Here is a 22,355-nt window from a genome sequence, read left to right as displayed (position 1 = left end):
GTTTTTTAAAAATTATTTATTAATGTCGTGGTTAAAAATCTGCCCTCTCTCAGAGTGTAGTTTGGGCAACACCAGATCCATGTCTCTCACCAATTTATGACAAAGCTGGGAAAGAATGCAGCGATTATCCTGCAAGGTGTTTGGAGAAAACCTTCAGAATGAGATGAGAATAGGGAAATTCCATGAACAAGCCCCTATCCACCCTTGTCATACCAATAATTTAAAAAATGCACAGCACAGTCTGCATTAAGAGAACAGTAACATCTTTCTGCAGAGTTGTGAACCATTGGAATTGATTCCCTAAGGGCTTTGGTCAGGCATCAGTGCTGAAATCAATAAACCTTTGGATACCGAAGGATTCGGAGAATATGGGAATCAAGCAGAGGATGTGGTTGAGACACAGGATAAACCACAATCCTACTGAATGACAGGTCAGGCAGAGGGGAAAGATTAGAAACAGCACAATGGCTGGTGCTCTATCCAGGGAAAAAAATTAGTTTCATTTTATGTGGACCTCTCCACTTATTAAACATCTTGGCGCTGAAATATGTGGCAAAATTGAATCTGCACAGGCATAAAGATCTATGAAGAGAGAGTTCAGGAATAATTTAACAAGGAAAGATTTATGATCAGAGAAATGAGAGGCAATCCTGACGCTTGCCTGATTCTTTGCATTTACCTGGCCTCTCCCATAAGACTGTTCCAACCCATACAATAGTCCAAAACACAGAGGCATTCTCTCTGAATCAGATGCCACCCTTTTAAGACTGAAGTGAGGGAAGATGTCTCCCTTCAGGAGGGCTTGTCAAAGACTGAGATGGGTAGATTTCTATCCAGGAAGGAAAGGATAAATAGAGGGCAGGAGCAGGGACCAGGAATGTCAAATTGGTGGGGAGCAGGCTTGAGGGGTGATGGCAACTTCTATAGGTGCTTTGACGTGCTTTTAAACCAAAGGTTCCACAATAATTCCTCCTGTCTCCCACACTTTAATTTTGTTTACAGAGAGATTATTTGTAATAACTCATTAAATTCTTGCCAAAAAGAGATTGCCTGAATGCAGTGAATTTGAAGTTCATGCCATTTTTCAGACCACAACAAATTGATGTGGAATTAGGCCATTCAGCCCATCGACTCTGCCCAACCACTTCATCATAGCTGATTTACTATCTTTTCAACCCATTCCCATATCTTCTCCTTGTAGCCCCTGATTCCCTCCCTAATCAAAACCTCATTCTTAAATATAAATGACTTGGCCTCCACTGCTGTCAGTTGCAACAAATTTCACAGATTCACCTCCCTCTGGGTGAAAAAATCTCTTCTCTGCACTAAAGTGATGTTTCTGTATTCTGAGGCTGTGACCTCCGGACCCAGACTCCCTCATCATAGGAAACATCCTCCAAGAGGAATTAGGGGATATGGGGAGAAGGCAGGTAGGTGGAGTTAGGTCATAAATTAGATCAGCCATGATCGTATTGAATGGCGGAGCAGGCTCGATGGGCCATTTTTGGCCTACTCCTGTTCCTACTTCCTATGTTCCTATATCCACCCTATCCAGGCCTTTTAGTATTTGATAGGTTTCAATGTGATTCCCCCTTCATTCTTCTAAACTCCAGCAGGTACAGTCCCAGACCCATCATGCACTCATGATAACCCTGTCAATCCAGCTTGTTCACTCACCTTCATGACACATTCCATTTCTTGACTATAGTTCCTTGCCTGTGCTTCTGATCCAACATGTGAACTCAGTTTCTGCTCCCTTAAACACATTTGTAACTGGGCCCTGAGGAGAGAGCAGTAGATCAGACGTTACCTCCACTTGCTTTGGTTAACCACTGCTTGGTCAAAACCAGTGGGTTTGGCCTTTGGCACAAGGTGGCTGCAATGCAGAGATGAGGAAGGAAGCCAGTGGTGGGTCTTTGACTTGTGCCAGTCATAATGTACCCACCTCATCAGTGGCCACTCCTTACACCAGCTGCACCTACCCCTTCGCCAAGCACTGACCACTTTGCCAAACACCTGCGTTCTGACTGTGGGTCTGAGCTGGAACTCCCAGCAGTCGACCACCTCAATTCCCCTCACCATTTCCACAGACATGCCTGTCCTAGGCCTCAACTATCGCCAGGATGAAACTAAAAGTAACCTGGAGAAACAATGCATCATATTCCTTCTGGACAGCCTTAAAACTAACAGCATGAATATTATTTTTTTTTCAAGTTTAGGGAACCCCCAACTCCACTGTTTCTATCTCTTATTTTTCAATCTAACTCCCCCTCCCGCCAGCAGTGATCTCCCCACCTCTCACATCTTCTGTTCAATACCTTCTCACCTCTGCCCCAGCTTCTTTCCCCTTCATACAAACATCATCAGCCCCTTTTAACTTTTATCTCAGCAAAGGGACCCATCCCGAAACGTTGACTGACCATTTCTCCTCATGGATACTGCTCAACCTGCTGAGCACCTCCCGCACCCCACGGTTTGCCCATCTACACTAATCCATGAACTAACATTGGGACTGAATCCTTCTCTGGCTTGCCTTTAAATGTCTAAACGCCTCTGAGTGTATCTGATTCAAGAACTGCTCCACCCAAGACTTCAAGAAATGAAAGGGTGGTGAAAATGGCTCGGACCCCCTCGCCTCTATTTAGAGCTCCAGCTGCCTTGGAAAAACAGCCAACATATCCCATTCCACCGCAGCCATACTCTTTCACACACCTCCCATTAGGGAGAAGATTCACGAGTGTGAGATCACACAATACCAGGTTCAAGGACAGTGTCTTTCCTGCTCATGAATGAGTCCCAAAATAATCAAATTATTTAGTCTTTGTTCTATCCCAAATGATGTCTCCCAGTAACTCTTCACCCTTATACTGCATCTTACTTGTTGAACTCTGTATGAGATGCTTGTAAACAACCTCTATCACAGAATTTTAGGGCATGTGACTATGAACTCTCATCTACTTGCACAAAGCTAGTTGCACGGTATCCGGTGAGACACCCTGTAATGGAGGATTTAGACCAGCTTATGCAAGAATGTATACATGTGAATCAGATGACATAATCTAAATTCCATCATGGGGCCCAGGGATGCAGTTGAATCAGAAGACATAATCTAATTTACACCATGAGGCCCAGAGATGCAGTTGTCTTTTGTTGGTCGCAGACTTTCAGGAGACCTTGAAGATAAGTAAATCATTTATGCAGGGTGATGGGCTACGAGTAAGCAATTTTTGGGTAATACAAGCCATGGTCCCACTGCTGAAGTTTCAGACTCTCCGAGAGGTGGCAACATCTCAGCAAGAAGAACTTCTAGACTCCAACCAACGTCCCGGTCGGGGGAGGTGGAGAAGCTGCTACCGGCGCCCAGACAACCTACTACAAGTGTGCGATCGTTGCCTCGCTTCGGCAGTTGGTACCAGTCCAGGTGTGGATAAGTATAATTGGGAAGGCCTTGCATATTGTAGTTTGAATTCAGCTTTAGATTTAGTAATAAAGATTTGTATAAACTGAAGTGCTCTCGGTGTGTGTCTGTTTTCTTTCGGTAGCTCAAACACTGTGACCAATCTAAAACGAACAAAGTGAGAGGTACAAGTTTACCCAGGACACACCCACTCTGCACAGCACCCACCGTTGTCTGATCAGGAGATCCACCTCTTGCTGCAGGCTGGCAATCTTTTCACCGAAGTCCTGCTTGAAGAGTCTGTTGTCCTCCTCCGCCGAGAGGCAGCATTCCTGTGCCCGGCGCAATCTGGATGTGAGCCACATGAGTTTGTGATAACAACAAAAAAGCCATGGTGGAGGAGGCAGGGCAAGGAAGAGGGCAGGGCAAGGATGGGGAGAGATCACTCAAAACAATAATGGCTCAAATCATACCACAGAACATGAGACATGGGGATTGAGGCAAAGAGATGGTTTTCTTTCCAAGTTTTATTTTGATTTATTACCACACAGTTCACAATATTGATGGTTAATTAACAAAATTTATTTTTGACACCTTTTCCCCCACCCAAAATGTATCATTGCACTGAAATTCACTCCAAGATTTCCCCATTGAAACATTCACTCTAAATTAAATACAACTGTGATCAGCAGAGTGCCAAAGTGTACATTGGTTGCACACTGTATTCCTAGTTAGCAGACACTTGGGTGCTTCAAAAGCCAAATCCTCCATCTCTCTATATGCTTCATAATTCATTCCCCAAATGCTGCGTACCTCTGAGTTGGGGCTGCATTTCCCCACCAGGACCTCACTTTCATCAGATGCTGTTGTTGGCTGCCAGATTTCAAAGAGCTCTCTGGGGATTTGATCTTTTGCAACACAGAAGTACTCGGGGAAGTACTCAGGCAATGGGGAAGGGAGGGGTCAAAATTCAAGCAGCTTTTCATTTGCAAAATTTAGCACAGGTTTTTAGAGCAAGATCTGCTCATGGTCGTGTGTTCTCCTCCAGCCGAGCAGTGAATTCTGGAGTGGGAGAAACCATTCAATGCAGATCAGCTCCAAGAAGAAGAGCAAGTACCCCCCCCCCCCTGCCACAATAGCCCTGACCCAGCAATGAATCACCCTCTATACAATCCAAACTGCTACAGAGTGCCCACAGTCATCTGTGGCCTTTCCCCTCTCTCCTGCAATATTCCAATATTCTTACAACCCATGTCTCACTCAACTCTCCCTTCCAACTTTTTATGGTTTGTAAATACTACTGTCCACCCTGGCAGAATCTAATACTGTGACTCTGCTCGGAATGGCCTTCATGTCACAGCAAAGCAAAACCACAGTACAAATCACCACTGCCAGTGATTTCCCACTCTCTGAAACCCCCTACGATACACCTAAACCTGATCCGGCAACTACCCAAAGCCAAGCTGTCGCACTATTGCCATCAAGGCCTCAAGTTTCCAACACAAACATCAAGGAAAGCAGAAGAGATCATTTTAAACTCTTCCAGAGAAAGTGTATAAATCTTTTTTCAGGAATAAATGCAAAAGGTAATAAGAGGGCAAGGGGCAAGAAGATATCACTATGCATATCTTTCTCAATGATCTGGCTTTAATCCATAATATTTATATCAAATTACCCATGCCGACCCACTCAGAATGAATCTTCACTGATTCAGACAATAAATCTGAAATTTGAATCCTTAAACCATCCAAACTGACACAAAGTTTCCAATTCGAAGAAACAAGGAATTCTTGAGAAACGCACACTGCTCATCCCACTGGAGAGAAACCAGCCCATGGAAATCGCGGCTAAAAGAGCCACAAGTGAAACATGAATTATTCAAATATTATAATAAAAAATCAACTACTGTAGCTGACTTTTAATTGGGAAAAAGCTACATGCTTCACTACAAACTGTAACCACAACTTTTAACCGTTTTCCGATGGTAAAAACCAGGGCCAAACAGGTTTTCTTCACTCAGTGCCTATTGTCTCTGCACAAGCTTCCCAGCTGCAATATTTAGACTTTTAGCTTGTTTCACCAAATCATTTTCACTTTTTATCAGAAGTATGCAACAGGGTCAGGAGAGGAAGGCAGGTGGATGAAAACATTGGCAAAGTCCAAAGAGGAGGGAAATGGAAGGAAAAGGGGAAAAAGGGGGAAAGAAAGTGAACAGCAGTTTCATTAGTCCATTACGATCTTCAGGGCAAAACATGGTCAATATAACCCATGCACATCAGAGCCCCAGATATTCTACAAACACATCCACAGAGATAACTGCACTTGCACACAAACGCACAGAGTAAGACACATGCAAACATACAGGCACAGACGCGCACACAGTCCTTTCTTTACAAAGCTATCAATTCAAACCAGCACGCTCCTTTCCCCTACTACCCTCAGTAGCTTTAGAGCTAATTCTCTCCCAGCACAGAGGTGTGTGGAATAGTCCAGGAAAGTGGGGGAAGAGAGGCATCCCAGATGTGTAACACTTCTGAGAAGGACTACCACAACCCTGCACAAACAGTCACTATGGAGATGACTTCCCCCTTATTGCCCACGTGTACATCAGCAAGCGGCTGTGTCTATAGACATCATTTGTACATCACAATTCTCAGAAGAATGCAGTCAGTGCAGGATTAAACTCTGCCTGATGCTCATCAGTAAAAGCCCTGTAATGAGCCCAGATTAGAGGTGTGCAGTTCAAATGGACTCGTTTAAACAGACAGCAAGTAAATGATGGCTCTACTTTGAAGGAACCTCAAAACTGTAAAATTATGCTGCCTTTGCTCCCATACAGATCTCTCTGTGGAGCTCTGCACTTTTGTGCCTTCTTTATTGTTCTAGGTATGAGATGTCTAAATGATCTGCTTGCAAAACATCACCATTTATCTGCTGCAATCCTACCTCAAGGGATGTTTTTATATGTTGCAATGTGAGAAGGTGTGATCATTTAGATCCCAATGTCACAGAGCTACCCAAGGGATTAGAATCAAGAATCCATCTGCAACTCGTAGTGGATTATTGCCAGCAAAAGCATCTTGTAAAAATGTATGAAAGCAGAGGCTGTCCAGTGCAACCAATGGATCTGCTGCCTCACACTCCCAGAGAACTGGGTTCTATCCTGAACTCCATTGCAGTTTGTGTGGAGTTTTCTCATTCTCCCAGTGATGGCGTGAGTGCTCCGGTTTCCTCCCACATCCATCTCCATCTCCCCGAGCAGGTTAACGGCAAATTTGAATTTATTTACAGCACAGTCAAAGCTAATTCTGGCCATTGAACCCCATGCTGCCCACTTACACCCAACTAGCCTACCTACCATTTTGGAGGGTGGGAGGAAACTGGAGAATCAAACGGGAATTGATGAGCTTGTGTGAGAGAGACAACAGGGAAATGAAGTAAGGGGAGAAGGGACTGAGGGGCAGGGACTCGTTGGGCAAAATGGCTTTGGTTTTTTGTGGTGGTTCTTAAATGCTGTGATCTGTAGCCCAGATCTCCCCTAGCTCAATGGCTGCATTTTGTTTTCTCCTTTGAAGTAAATTCCCTCCAGCTCACTTGTGGGAGATGCTCTGCAGGGGAAACAGAAAAACTAGGAGCAGGTCAAGGCTATTCAGCCCATCAAATCTGATCTTTCACTTCACAAGATCATAGCTAATCCGACTGTGGCCCCATCTCCACCTATCTGCCTTTTTCCCAAAGCCCTTAATTCCTCTACAATGCAAAAAATCTAATTTGGGTCTTAAATATATTTAGTGAGGCAAAGTGAGTTGTTCAAAGGTCAGCAGCCTGGGACAAAACAGATAGCTGGTGGGGTGGGGGGAAAGTGAGATTTCTGGGGAAAGGTAAAGCTAACTTACACCAGGTATAGGAGGAACAACAACATTTGGGGGAAGAGGTATACAGAGAGCACCCACCAGGAGGTCATTGGGACCAAAGAGATCAAGTTATCAGGAGAGGGATTTTATTACATGGAGTATGGCAGGCTGAGGGGGATCTTCTAGAGGTAAGGGTTACCCTTATATACAAGGGGGGATGGATGAAGTGAATGCACACAGGCGATGGGTTGATCCATTGCAGGTGAGGGGAGAGATTTAAGAAAGAGCTGATGGTCAATTTTTCCACAGAGAGTGGTAGGCACCTAGTCCGAGTGGCCACAGGGAGCTACTGAATCAGGTAGAATTACACCGCTTACTAGATACAGGAACAGGAAGAGCTCAGAAGGAGACAGACTACATGCAAGCAAATGGGACTAGCCCAGAATGCCAACTTGGTCAGCAAGGACAAATTGAACTGAAGGGCCCGTTATGTGCTACGTAACTTGATGATGGAGGTGATACCACAGAAAGTCTGGAGTTGGGATCTGGGTGCACCCCCTCCACACTCCCATCTACAGGGACAGGGAGGGACGGAGAGGCGATGCCCCTTAGCTCTGGCACAGCAGAAACTGACCCCTCTCACTGGGGTCACAGAAGGGAGGCAGATACATTCTGAGGTCTTCCCACACACACCACTGTGCAGATGTTTCTGGAGGGAGGGTACACTTTCAGGCCAGCTGACTCCCACCTTGGATTAAAGTTATAGTAAGCATGAAGCAGAGTTGGGACCTCCCAGAGGGAAGTTTCAACAACCCCCCCCCCCCCCCCAACTCCCCCAGAGCTGGGACCTCCCAATGGGAAAAACCCTCCACTTCCTCCCTCAGAGCTGGGACCCAGCAAGAAAACCCCCTCCTGCTTATCTAGAACTAGGATCTGCAGTGAGAAACCCCCTCCCTCTCCCCCAAAGCTGGGACCTCCTGGTGAAAAGCTTTCTCCCCCAGAGCTGGGACATCCCAGCCAGAAGCCACCAACCCTTGCTCTGCTGAGGTACCTCTGTTCAAGCTGTTTGATGGTGGAACTCATCTGGGCGGCTTTTTCCTCCAAGCAAGTGATGATCTCGTTCTTCTGTCGGATCACATTGTTGGAGCCCTGTAGAAACAAGCAGAAGGGAGATCACAGCTCTGCTTCACCACTTCCCCCAGAGCTCCAACCTCCCTTCTCTCACCACCACCCCCTCCCCCACCCCTCCGGCTCGGACCAACCACAATGATCCCCAGATCAGTTTCCTGAACCCGCTCCCTCCACAGCTGGCCCCCAACCCCACCTCCTTGATCAGCACCCCCCCCAACACACAAACCTCTTACAGACCCAGGACCCACAGGATGAGACCTCATGGATGGAGGGTGAGTGGGGATGGGGAGGGAGGGTTATTGTGCGATTAAAAGGGGCTTCTTAAATCTAACGGTGAGCCAAGGATCGAGCTTAACTCATGGAGGTGATCACTGTCTAGAACTCAGAGACAGATAGAGCCGTTGTCAAGCAGACCATTGGCGCAAGGGTTTGGCGAGCCTCGATATGCATGGCTCTCTGTGATTCAATGCTAGTGCTCCAATAGAGTTCCCCAGCTCAGGGGATGTGACTGATTTGATGGGCTGCATGGCTCTCTGTGATTCAATGCTAGTGCTCCAATAGAGTTCCCCAGCTCAGGGGATGTGACTGATTTGGTGAGATGCTGTCACTCCACAGGAACCTGCTCCTCTGAGCCCCAGAGCTTCCAGGACAGTCCACGAAGACAGATGGAGCCCTGATCTACAGCCTTGGTTTGAAGTTTCCCCGCTGCCTCAGCTTCCTTCTCTGATGCTGCCCAAGCCATGGGTTCTGTGAGCTCAGTCCATCCCTAGTGAGGCAGCTGTGCCACCCACCCCTCATTCCCCATCCTCCCCATCCCCTTCCCCTCCTACCGCAACATCCCCCCTCCTCCCCTCAACTTCTCCTTGCCCCCTCCCCCTCACCCCCTTCCCCTCCTCGCCCTCCTTCCTTCCTGCAACCTCTATCCAGCCCCTTCATCCCATCCCCATCCTCTTCCCCACCTCCTCCTGCCACCTCCCTTCCTTGTGCCGCTTCCCCTCCCCCACCCATCCCTTCCCCCACCTGCCATGCTCCTTATCTTTGCTCTGTGCCAGTTTAAAGGTGCATCTTGTCTGGCACATAAACATGGGCCAAAGGGCCTGCCCCTGTGCTGTACCACTCCACCTTCTGTAGCCTATCCTCTACATGGGTTTCAAATAGGAAAGGTCCCAATTCTGAAGGGCGTCAGTCTGGGTCGAATGGAGGAGGTTGGACAGTGTTTGGCTGCCTACTGCTGGCACCCAGTGCTTCACCATCTGCTACATTGTGGGACCAAGTCTGGTTTGCTGTCAGTAGGTTTCCATGAGTCAGCACCGCATTGTGGACCGAAGGGACTGTGCAGTATGGTTCTGTGTTCATCTCCTCACCTGGACCTTCTGGGACAGCTCCTGGTTGAGACCCTGGATTTCATCAAGTTGTTGACGGAACGCCACCAGCAAGTCCTGCTTGTCACAGATGTCCTTCTCCAGCATCTTCATGGCCAATTCCATTTCCTGCTTCATTCCAATCTGCACCTCCAACTCCTCCTCCACATCCTGGAACAGACACATTTGTCAGACAAAGTTCGCACCCCAAGCCAGAGTCCAGGAAAGGAGCGGCTATCAAAACCCTACAGCCTTCCCCCACTCCGCCAGCACCTTTTCCTGGGGCAACAGTGACAAATACCACATGACATCTGTTTATGATGAGTGGAGGAAAGTTTAAGGGAGACATCAGAGGTCCATTTCTTCCCTCCACGGAGAGTAGTGGGTGCCTGGAAAACATTAATGGGGATGGTGGTGGAAGCTGGTGCAATAGGGTCAGGCACATGGATGAAAGAAATAAAAGAGTGTTATGGGTGTGAGGTTGGGAAAGTGTTAGATTGTTGTGGAGGTTTACGCAAGTCGGCACAATATTATGGGCTGAAGGCCTGGACTGTGTCTCACCGAGTGCTACTGGTTGTGGTTTCTTGAATCTTAGCTGCTCCTATTTTGGCGCTGCCTTTAAACTTACTGGGTCCCCTGATACCTTAGAGTCCTACATCTCACTTAAATAAGTGAATTGAAAGTGTATTTGAGTATTAACAGTAACACCTGACCACTATGGTGCTAGAATTTTACTGTAGTGTTTATGGATGGTTTCCTGGGGACGGGGAATAAATACTCTTACATTGAACAATACAGCATAGTATGGGCCCTTCAGCCCTCAATGTTGTGCCAACTCATATCCCTTCCAAAAAAAAATTATACCCTCCCTACCCCATAATCCTCTATTTTCCTTTCATCCACGTGTCTGTCTAAGAGTCTCTTAAATGATCCCCAATGACACACCACAAGGAGCTTCTGGAAATGCTGCCACCCATCATTCACATGGAGTGGGGATCATGGAGCCATGCTCCAGAGAGAGGATTAACCGAGGGTTTGAAACACCCCTCTCCAGGACCTACCAGCCTGAGCTGTGTCTCCTCCTTGAGCTGCTTCCTGGTCTCAGTGTCCACTTCCTCCACAAACTGCCGGCTTGGTCTCTGCACTGGCCCCTCGGCGCTTCCATCCGCTTTTGACACCTGCCAGGGAAAGCTGCGTCACAGTGGTGGAGCCAGGAGACCCATTTTTGATCCTGATATCCGGCGCTGTCTGTGTAGTTTGCACGCTCTCCACGAACAGCTCCTCCCACATCACAAAGACGTGCACGTCAGTGGTTTCATCACCCACTGTAATCTTATCTCCCCCTGCCCCCCATTCATGGGTGAAGGGTAGAGGACTGGGGAGAGTCAGTAGGAGTGCAGGGAGAAATAAAGTGGGATCAATGGCCGCGATGCATCAATCTACGACCAAAATCTTCAGTTGCTAAAGCGCAATGTGGGGACATCAAAGAAAAGGCTCTCCACCAAATGGGGGAACATCCTTGTGTCCCAAACCTACCTCCATCTTCTTCCAGGTGGATTCTAGTTGGAAGGCATTCTCCTGCTTTATCCGTTCCGTCTCCTCCTGCAGTGTTATGATACGATTGTTGGCAACGGCCAGCTGAAGGATGGAAGGAGAGAACAGGTAACCATTAGCTTCCACCATTCCAGTACACAACCCTTCAGTGGTCTCAGGGATTCAGGTCGCAGTGTGGGGTTTGGATCCATACAGACATCCTCTGCACTCCAGAGGGGAGGTAAGAGCATAGCCTTGGGCAGATGGCCAGCAGGAGGCACACTTCCAGAGTCTGCCCAAGGTGTGGAGAAGTGGGTGAAGGAGGTGGGAGGTGTGAGGTGGGGAGCCAGTTAGATCACATAACCCTTGCCACACGCCATGGATTCACTTGAGCTGATGCTGGAGAACTCGGTAACACAGGATAAGGTAGAGGATGCGTAGTTTCATTTCACCATGACTGAATAATGCCAGCAGCTTGCAGAACCACAGCTTCACTGCCCAGTCTAACACACCAGACCCATGCCTCTGGAGAGAGTAACCCCAGGCAGGTACTCCCTCTTCCCTTTCACACACTGCCATTCATTGTTTGGAGGGGGTTGAAAATACCAACCTCTTCCGTAAGCTTTGTGTTTGACTTTTCCAACGCATCCACTTTTGCTTGGAGATTATTTACAGTGGAGCTACAAACAATAACAACATAGAATCGTTACAGCAGACAAGGCTATTAATGACTGCCAGCACATTTTTTGCATGACCAGACACTGACTTTTTTTGCCTTCACTTTGTATTTGTCTTTGGTTTCTTTTTTAAACTTAAATTGTGTTCCACATAATTGTGAAGCTGCAGCAAATACCACTTGCATCTAATATACAGCACTATCGTGTGATAAAGAGCTTTTCATTCATTCACTCTGCCTACTGGGTCTGTGCCTAACACCAAGGACAGTCTTCCCATTTCTTTGGAAGATCAAACTCACTGCGAATCATGAAGGTCAGACCTGAAGTGAGTACACAGTTCACAACAGTGTGGAAGAACACAGGGAACTTGGGGTCCAGGTCCATATTTCCTCAATGCAGGTTAAGGCAGTATTCACTCATCAGGGGATTGAGATCTCAATTGGAATATTGTGTTCAGTTCTGGTCGCCTCAGTACAGGAAGGATATTGATACTTTGGAGAGGGTACAGAAATTTACTGGGACGTTGCTTGGATTGTCTAATGAAGCAGAGTTGACAGAACTGGGTCTTTTTTTCTTTGGAGCGATGAAAGATTAGAGATAATAGAGGTATACAAGAGGCACAGATAGGGTGGGCAGCCAGCACCTTTCACTCCAGCCCCTTAATCCAGTCTCTGCCATTCCCCTTGACCTCTCTGCAGGGAATGAGTCTCACATTCTTAAATCTCCCCCGAATTCCTTGTAGGATTTATCATTGTCTCATGTTAATGGCCTGAGTATTCTCTCCCTGAAGATTACTACCAAGTGCCACCACAGCTGTGAAGAATTCTCTGGGGCCTGCTCCCCAAACCTCTTCCCTGAACAGACCGTCTCCTACCCTCCCGCCCCCCAGTTCTGGGTTCAGAGAGTACACCATCTTGGCAGATTCACTGGGGAAGTATCTTAAACCATGACAAAAAAAAAATGTGCAGCAAAAAGAAACAAGCTTCAATGCTGCCTTTGTCTACACCCCGTCCTGTAAACCCTGTTCATACCTCAGGTGTCGGTTCAACTCCTCCACGTAATTCTTTTGGTCCAAAATGGCAGTAATCTGTCCATCCCTGTTTCAAGAACAAGACATACCCTAATTTAATAGGTTGAGAGATTCTCTGTTTAAAAAAAAATTGGAAAAAAAAAGTACATGGTTTAGGATGAAAGGTGAGATGTCTGAGGAGAACGTTGGAGGGTGATGGGAGTGTGGAACCAGCTGCCAGCAGAAGCGGTGGATGCAGGTTCAATTTCAACATTTAAAAGATTGGATAGGTATATGGATAAGAGGGGTATGGAGGACTAAGGTCCAGGTTGATGGGAAGAGGCAGTGTGTTACAGATTAGAGGGCCGAAGGGCTCGTTTCTGTGCTGTGGCAAATTGAGAGGGTGGGTATGATATGGTGAGTGACTCACCTCCTGCAAGGACAAGTTGAGAGGGTGACGGGGCTCTCCACTAGCTCGAGCGAGCTTAACATCAACCCTGACCATCCAGGACTGCATGATCAGTACTCTTTGTGATCTTTAAAAATGGCTTGGATGATGAAGAGGAAGGGTGGGTCAGTATGTATGCAGATGATAAAGGTTGTTGGATATTGTGCCCCAGGGATCGGTGCTGGGACCATTGTTGTTTATCATCTATATCAATGATCTGGCTGATAATCTGGTAAATTGGATCAGCAAATTTACAGATGACACTAAGATTGGAGGCATTGTGGACAGTGAGGAAGGCTTTCAAAGCTTGCAGAGGGATCTGGACCAGCTGGAAAAATGGGCTAAAAAAATGGCAGATGGCATTTAATGCAGGCAAGTGTGAGGTGTTGCATTTTGGAAGGAAAAATCAAGAAAGGAATACAGAGTATTCATTGAGGAGTGTGGTAGAACAGAGGGATCTGGGAATAGATACATAATTTCCTTAAAGTGGTGTCACAGGTAGTAAAGGGAGATTTTGGCATATTGGCCTTCATAAATTTAAAGAATTGCATATCAGAGTTGGGATGTTATGGTAAAATTGTATAAGACATTGGTGAGGCCAAATTTGGAATAATGTGTGCAGTTTTGGTCACCTAACTACAGGAAAGATATCAATAAGATTGAAAGAGTGCAGAGATTTACTAGGATGTTGTCTGGACTTCAGGAACCGAGTTACATGTTAGGACTTTATTCCCTGGAGCATAGATGAAGGCGATTTGATTGAGGTATTTAAAATTATGAGGCGCGTAGAAAGAATAAATGTAAGTAGGCTTTTTCCACTGATGGTAGGTGAGATATAAACCAGAAGACATGTGTTAAGGGTGAAAGAGGAAAGATTTTGAGGGAAATTCTTCATACAGAGAGAGGTGGGAGTATGAAACAAGTTGCCAGCTGAAGCGGTGAATGCGGGCTCAATTTTAGCTTTTAAGAATTTGGACAGGTACATGGATTGGAGGGGTATGGAGGGCTATAGTCGGGGTGCAGGTCAGTGGGACGAGGGAGAATAATAATTTGGCATGGACTAGAATGGCCAAAGGGCCTGTTTCTGTGCTGTATTGTTCTACGGTAGAAGGTTGTCGATATACATAGATAGGATGCAGTTGAGCAGATAAGTGGCAGATGGGGTTCAATCCGGTTAAGTGTGAAGTGATGCACTTTAGAAGTTTAAACTTGAAGGCAAAGTATGTGATTAATGGCAGGATTCTCAACAGTGAGGAAGAATAAGGGAACTTGGAGTCCAAATCCATAAATTGCTGCACTGCTTGATAGGGTAGTTAAGGTTTATGGTATGGTGGCCTTCATTAGTCAGGGAATTAATTTCAAGAGCCCCGAGGAAATGTTGCAACTCTATAAAACTCTGGTTAGACCACACTTGGTATATTGTTCATTTCTGGTCGCCTTATTATTTGGGAGGACGTAGATGCTTTAGAGAAGGTGCAGACATTCACCAGAATGGTGCCTGCATTATAGAACAAGTCTTATGAAGCAAGGTTTACAGAGCTAGGGCTTTTCTCACTGGAGCGACAAAGGGTGAGAAGTGACTTAATAGATGTATACAAGATTAGGAGGGCCTTGGATAGAGTGGACAGCTTTTTTTTTTCTGGGGTGCCAATAGCAAATACCAGAGGACATCTGTTTAAGGTGAGTGGAGGGGAGTTGTCAGAGGTAAGTTAGGTGCCTAGAATGCATTGCTGGGTTGTGGGGGGGGGGGGGGGGGGTGTTTTGGGGTAGAGGCTAATACATTTAAAAGACTCTTAATTAGGCATATGGATGTAAGAAAAATGGAGGGTTATGGGTGGGAGGGAAGGTTTAGATTGCTGTGGAGTAGGTTTAAACAGGTCAGCATAATATTGTGGGCTGAAGGGTCTGTGCTCTAATGTTCTATGTTGAAGCAGTAGATGGCAGGGGTGGGGAGAAATCTCCCAATTACCTTCCAATTAACCAATGTCATTGGTCTTTGGAAGTTGGCACTACACATCAAGAAGTTATAAAGCAAGTCAACATACCAGAGGGAGAAAAGGTGCTACAAGAATGCAAGTCCTTCTATGTCCAGATACAAATGGCTTACAGACATCAATGCTCTCAGCTTAAAATCCGTTCCTTGCACCTTTAGTTCCAAGAATCAATGAAGCAACCCACTTTTTAAAAAAAAAACCATTTTGACACCAAAAATGTTTTGGGCATTTTGCCACTGTTGGCCAATGTTACACACTTGCAGTATGTGCGCAGTTCTGGTCACCCAGCAACAGGAAGTATGTCATTGAGCTGGAAAGGGGGCAGAAGAGATTTACAAGGATATTACGGGATGGGAGGCCTTGAGTTACAAGAGACTGGATAAGCTGGAACTTCTCCCTGGAATGCTGAAGATTGAGGGGGGGGTGGGGGGGGAACCTCACTGAGGTTTATAAAATCAGGAGGGGCATGGATAAGATAAACTGTGAAAGTATTTTTTTCTGGGGTAGGAGTGTCTAAAACTAGAGGGGATTGGTTTAAAGTGTTTGGGGGGGGGGGGGTGGGGAAGAGAGAGAGACTGGAAATCTACCTGAGGGGCAACACTGGACAAAGAGAATGGTGGATATATGGAGCAAGCTGCCAGATTAGGTGGAAGAAAGGTGGGGGGTGGGGTAAATTACAACACTTGAAAGACATTTGGGCAGGTACATGATCAAAAAGATTTGGAGGGATATGGGCCAAATAGGACCAGTTCAGGTCAACATGGATGAGTCGGGCTGAAGGGCCTGTTTATCAGCTGTTCAGCTCTACGTCTACGACTAATTACAGTGTTTCTCCATGAGAATTCCACACATTCCGGCCATCGAGCTGACTGTTGTTCTGGGATCATCCTGTACATCGGCCTGCATCGCAACAGCTGAAATACAATCCACCGACTGAGGTGGAAGGTGTGGAGTTAGACAGCCTCCTGGACTTTGACTGGACAGGCATTGTGAAGGCGTAACGCTGGGCAAGGATACGCACCCTTCTGAGCTTTTACTGCTGTGACCTCCATCTTTCAAGTAGAGAGAGAAGTCAATCACACCAACCTAAAATGCAACAGAACGCAGATTACAACAGTGGGTTCGTCACTGTGAATGGCAGAGCCCTGGGAAGTGTTACACAGCAGAGACACCGGTGGTATCTGCAAGTTGTTCCCCAAAAGTAGTGATACAGCTAGACAGGATGGTGAAGGCATACAGTACGAGTAGCATCATGCCACTGTTCTACAAAACACTGATCAGGCCGCACGCACTTTTCTGCTCAGCTCTGGCCTCCACACACAGTATTGTGTACGATTCTTGTCACCACACATAGTATCTGTGTACAGTTCTGGTCACCACACTACAGGAAGGTTGCAATTAAACAAGGGAGAGGGGCAGAAATTATTGACAAAGATGTTTGCTGGACTGTCGAGCTTGAGCTAACAGGAGAGATTGGAAAGTCATGGTCTCGTTTTCCCTGGAGACCAAGAGGTCACGTGATAGAGGTACAGAAAATCAAGCGGAGGTACAGATCAGGTATTCACAAGAGCTGTTTCCCAAGAGGGGATAAATTTGGCACAAAGCGAGAGGGGACACTGATACAAGGGAGGAGGTTTATAGGCGATCTGAAAGGGTAAATGTTTCACACAGTTTAGTCAGTGTCTGGACTGAGCAGCCATAGGAGATGGTGGAGGCAAGAACAATATTCAAGAGGCAACTAGACAGGTACTTAAATGAGGGCACCAATGGACATGGAATTAATGCAGGCATGTGTTATTAGAAATAGGCAGCGATGGTCTGCATACAGCTAATGAGACAAAGGGCCACTTTCTAAATGAAACAATTCTATGAACGTAAAATTGCTCCTCCTGGCAGGAAGTGATCCAAAATCCCAGGGACTGGGAGTGGAGGTCGAGGCAGCTCCTCAAACATGTGCGAAAGGAGCACATCTGCACGCTGCCAGCTTTGGAACGTGACTGAACCATAAACCCCCTTCACGCAGGCATCGCCTGCTAGCCTGGCCTACCATTGGTCCTTGCGGAACTTCAGTCCGGCAGAACTGGGTGCATTTAGTTAGGCAAAATGAAAAATGGCATTCAACTAATTAATCACTGTAGTAATGAGCAGACAAAACATTTGTTGAGACAAAAATGGGAAATGCTGGAAGCATTCAGAAGGTCACTGCTGAGGAACCCAGGAGTGCTTTGACTCAAATCGCAAAAGGTTGGTTTGCAGGTGCAACAGATAATCAAGGCAAATGGAACATTTTCCTTCACTGCAGAGAGATTAAATTTAAGAGCACGGAACTTCTGTTGCAACTGTACAGGCCAGTACCAGTGCAGTTCTGGTCTCTTTACTGAGAAAGGAAGTGGCGCAGAGGAAGTTCACCAGGGTCATGTGCAAAAGTGCTGGAGAAACCCAGCAGGTCACACAGCACCTACAGGATGTAAAAGGTATCCAGTGTTTCAGGCCTGAATCTTTTGTCAGGTACAAGTAAAAACAGGCAGGCATCTGGATAAAAAGGTGGTGTGATGGGGTAGGGAGGTTCACAGTCTAATGGGTAAGAAGTCATAGGTGGATACAGGTGAGAGGGTAAAAGAGAAAAAAGCCTGGAAGTGATGGCGGGAGAGGGGTAGCTCCCTGAATGGAGAAAGGAAGCAAAGGGTCAGAAAAGAGAGAGACTTTGAGGAGGGTTTAATAGAAATTGGAGAAGTTAATTTTAACACCATCTAGTTAGAGAGTGCCAGACAAAATATTAGTTGTTGTTCCTCCAATTTATGGGTACCCTTCGATTTGGCAGTGCATGAGGCCACAGACAGACATGTTGGTGCTGAAATTAATGGATACTGCAAAGTCCATGTTATTGCAGCAATGTGAAAGTGCTCAATGAAACGATCTCCCAGTCTGCATCCAGCCTCTCCAAGATAGTGGAGGACATTACGGGAACACCAGATGCGGTAGATAATCCCTGCTGGTCTTGTTTCACCTCTGTTTGGGGGCCCCCAAACAGTGGTGAGGGAGGAAGTGTGGGTGCAAGTGCAGCATTTATTGTGGTCGCAGGGGTACGTACCAAGGGGATGATTAGTGGAAGTAATGAGTGGAAAAGGGAGATCCAGAGGGAGTGGTCCCTGCAGAAAGTGGAGAGGGGAGATGTGTCAGATGGTGGGATCAGAATCCAAGTGGTGGAAATTGTGAAGGATAATATATTGGATTTAGAGGTTAGTGGGATGGTAGATGAGGACATCCACCACGTCTATCCCAGGTCTCGTGCACTGCCAAACCAAGGCTACTCACAAATTGGAGGAACAACACTTAATATTCTGAACGGGCACTCTCCAACCAGATCAGCCGCGATGTTGCAGATGAGTTGTAGGCTTGACAGACCAGATGGCTAACCCCTACCTTCACTTTTCTCATGTTAATCCATTCAAGAGTCAGAGATGTTTCACAACTCTTCACATCAGCAAAGCCACACCGCTAAAGAAGCACCTTTCCCCTCACGGCGCACTGACCCATTTGACTTGGTCTCGCCCCATCATAGATATTCTTTTTGTCCTATCCATTCCTCCTTCCACCTTCTCTGTAACTTTTAATTTATTTTTCTCTCCCCACCTCTGGTCAGAAGCATGGTTTCTCCCTCCACAGATGCTGCCTGACCTGCTGAATGTAACCAGCGTTTTGGTTTCAGGTTTCCAGCACCTGTGCACTTTTGCTGTGTCACTGGTCGAGACACACTGGATAGCAACGAGGATTGGCATTTTTATCCGACAGTTCTGTGCTGGCGAAGGATTAGGGTAGGAGGCTGCAGCACAGGTGAAGTGTTACCTCAGTGATTCGGCCAGTTTCAACGGTCGGCCCCTTCTCTCCTACCTGAGTATCCAGGTCCTCTCCCTTCATACAAAGGTTGACGTCAATCACATTGAGCCCAACCAGCAGCCCAGCGATCACTGCCCCTTCTTCCTCCATCATTAGAGCATTGGGTTCATAGAACTCACTGAAAAGCAAAGTGTAGACAAAAGACTCAAAGAAGGATTCCAACCTGAAATATCAACCATTCTCCTCCACCAACCCCCCCAACAATAGATGCCTCCCAACCCAGAGTTTGAACAGTGAATTGGCTGTTGCTCCAGTTCCCTAGTGTAGAAAGATCAGACACACCTTAGAATTTGTCCCTTAATCCACATCCCCTTACTGTTTGAGCCTATCCATCTCACCATTCTCAGAGTCTGAGTATGCACTTGGGGGCTCAGAGGTTAGATTTTGTGATAGAACAGGCTCTTCAGCCCATCCTAACTGACCAAGTTGTCTACCAAAGATGGTCTCAGTTGCCAGTGTTTGGCCCATATCCTCCAAATCTTTCCTGTCCAATTATCTTTTACACAAAGTAAATAACCATATACAGCACAGAACAGGCCAGTTTGGCCCTACTAGTCCATGCCGGAACAAATCCCCACCTTCCTAGTCCCACTGACCAGCACCTGGTCCATACCCCTCCAATCCTCTCCCCTCCATATAATTATCCAGTCTTTCCTTAAATGTAAATAACGTCCTTGCTTCAACCACCTCTGCTGGAAGCTTATTCCATATCCCAACCACCCTTTGCGTGAAGAAATTTCCCCTCATGTTCCCCTTATAATTTTCCTGCTGCAATCTCAAACCATGGCCTCTGGTTTGAATATCCCCACCTCTGCCATTCCCCTGGCAGGCCATTCCACACAACCACCACCCTGTGTGGGAAAAATGTCTCTCAGATCCTTTGAATCATTCCCCTGAGGCGGCTCAACGGAAGTTTAATTGAACTGGCTCGGGAGATTCTGAGTGACGTCACAATGCAATGATGTAATTGACATGGGGTTTTAAAAAGCAGCATGTGACTGTTTGAGGAAATGACTTTTAGTGAACTTTGACTCAACCACATCTGATCATTTTCTCATTCTTCATTGCCCACTGCAACACAGTTGCTACACCCCTCCTTAAACCTGTGCCCCCTCATTTTAAGTTGTACCTCCCCTGTTGCGAGGCTGCAAACACAGAAATGAGAAAGTTGCGCTGTTGGTGAGATCAAATTTGGAGGATTGTGTGCAGTTATAATCTCCTTACTAAAAATTATCTGCCTGAAGTTATACAAAACATTGGTGAGGCCAAATGTGGAGCATTGTGTGCCTTTCTGGTCACCTATCTGCAAGAAAGATATCAGTAACATTGAAAGAGTGCAGAGAAGAGTACAAGGATGTTGCTAGGATTTGAAGAACTAGGTAACAGGGAAAGGTTAAACAGATGAGGATTGTATTCCCTGGAGAATGAGGGAGATTTGATAGAGGCATACAAAATTATGAGGGGTTATAGATAGGGTAAATGCAAGCAAGCTTTTTCCACTGAGATTGGAAGACAAAAACTAGAGGACACTCGTTAAAGGTGAGATGTTTAAAGGGAACATTAGGAGGAATTTCTCAATGCAAAGATTGGTGAGAGTGTGGAATGAGCTGTCAGCGGAAGTGGTGAATACAGGTTCCATTTTGACACTTAAGTTTCAATAGGCACATGGACGGGAGGGGTATGGAGGGATATGTTCTGTGTGTAGGTCAATGGGACTAAGCAAAATAATAGTTTGATTTATGTGCTGTGCTGTTCTATGGCTCTATGCCATTGTTTCACCAGCAATTCCAGGGATGGCACGACGAGGAGAATGGGTCAACTAAGCCTGAGTTCAGAGTTTAAAAAAATGAGAGGGGATTCATTGAAACACTGTAAACTGTGGCAGGCATTCAACAGGGTGGGTGAGTGGGGAGGCTTGCCCTGGATGAAATGTCTGGATCACTCTCGGGATATCATAATCATATAACCATTCACGGAGCGGAAACAGGCCATGTCGGCCTTTCGAGTCCGCACCGGTTCAATAGAACAATTCCACTAGCTCAAACCTCCTGCTCTCTGCCAATAACCCTCCAACCCCCCCCACTTCACCTCCATGTACACATCCAACCTTCTCTGAAATGACAGAAGGGACCGTGCTGCAACTATCTCATTCGGAAGATCATTCCATTCTGCCACCACTCACTGAGTGGAAAAAGCCACCTCTAATATTTCTCCTAAAGTGTTGCCCCCTTACACTTAACTCATGGCCTCTTGTTCCAACCTCCCCTGCCCTCAGGGGAAAGAGTCGGTTTATGTCTAGTCTATCTATTCCTTTTATCATTTTAAATACCTCTATCAAGTCCCCTCTCAGTAGTAGATTGAACTGTATTAATTGGTGGAGACTTTAATTGTTGTTTAGATCCAATTTTAGATAAATCTACGAAATCCTTGACTAAAATGAAAATGGAAAAAAAAATTATTCATACTGATGGAAGAATTGAATTTGGTTGATATTTGGAGACGATTGAATCCTAGAGAAAGAGACTATTCATTTTATTCTTATTGATTTTATTCATGCTCTAGAATTGATTTTATTCATGCTCTAGAATTGATTTTTTTTTCTTAATTTCAGGCCATTTGCACAGAAGGATTGAAAATATACAATATAAACCTAGAATTATATCTGACCATTCTCCATTATTGATGACATGTTCAAATTTGGAAAAGATTTATTTATAGATGGAGATTTAATCCATCGTTGTGAAGAAATGTAGAATTTTGTGATTTTATATGGAATCAAATATATATTTGGAGACTAATCTTAATTCAGTTGATAATAAATGTGTTATATGGGATGTGTTAAAAGCCTATTTGAGGGATCAGATTATAAATTTTTCAGCCAAGATTAAGAAGTATTTACAGGAAATAGAGGAATTAGAGAAGGAAATTTCAAATTTGGAAAAAAAACACAGAAAAATTCATCAGAGAAAGATAGGTTAAAATTAGAAAATGCATTATAATTCAATTCAGATGTGCCAAGATATTGGGAAAGACAAGTCCTTCACAAATAGGTTT

The 22,355-nt window shown here is 45.8% G+C and overlaps 1 protein-coding gene across 13 annotated transcripts in view; it reads right to left on the bottom strand.

The window, feature by feature from the left end:
* The window catches only part of rufy3 (RUN and FYVE domain containing 3), a 70,360-nt gene that overhangs the window by 9,225 nt on the left and 38,780 nt on the right, over nucleotides 1–22,355 (bottom strand). For 11 of the 13 annotated variants that reach the window (XM_069925554.1, XM_069925558.1, XM_069925555.1 and 8 more), the window contains 10 exons: nucleotides 19,296–19,419; nucleotides 16,426–16,490; nucleotides 12,985–13,050; nucleotides 11,887–11,956; nucleotides 11,280–11,381; nucleotides 10,805–10,921; nucleotides 9,747–9,914; nucleotides 8,303–8,400; nucleotides 3,626–3,745; nucleotides 1,678–1,780 (listed from right to left, as the gene is read on the bottom strand). In XM_069925554.1, coding sequence (XP_069781655.1) covers nucleotides 1,678–1,780; nucleotides 3,626–3,745; nucleotides 8,303–8,400; nucleotides 9,747–9,914; nucleotides 10,805–10,921; nucleotides 11,280–11,381; nucleotides 11,887–11,956; nucleotides 12,985–13,050; nucleotides 16,426–16,490; nucleotides 19,296–19,419 — 1,033 coding nt within the window. Of the gene's footprint in view, nucleotides 1–1,677; nucleotides 1,781–3,625; nucleotides 3,746–3,906; nucleotides 5,491–8,302; nucleotides 8,401–9,746; nucleotides 9,915–10,804; nucleotides 10,922–11,279; nucleotides 11,382–11,886; nucleotides 11,957–12,984; nucleotides 13,051–16,425; nucleotides 16,491–19,295; nucleotides 19,420–22,355 lie in introns of those variants that run through there. The other 2 variants (XM_069925565.1, XM_069925566.1) reach the window with 1 other exon arrangement.

The sequence above is a fragment of the Narcine bancroftii genome, chromosome 3 (genome assembly GCF_036971445.1).
Source record: "Narcine bancroftii isolate sNarBan1 chromosome 3, sNarBan1.hap1, whole genome shotgun sequence".
In the NCBI taxonomy this organism is placed as follows: domain Eukaryota; kingdom Metazoa; phylum Chordata; class Chondrichthyes; order Torpediniformes; family Narcinidae; genus Narcine; species Narcine bancroftii.
This window is presented reverse-complemented; position numbering and strand designations above follow the sequence as displayed.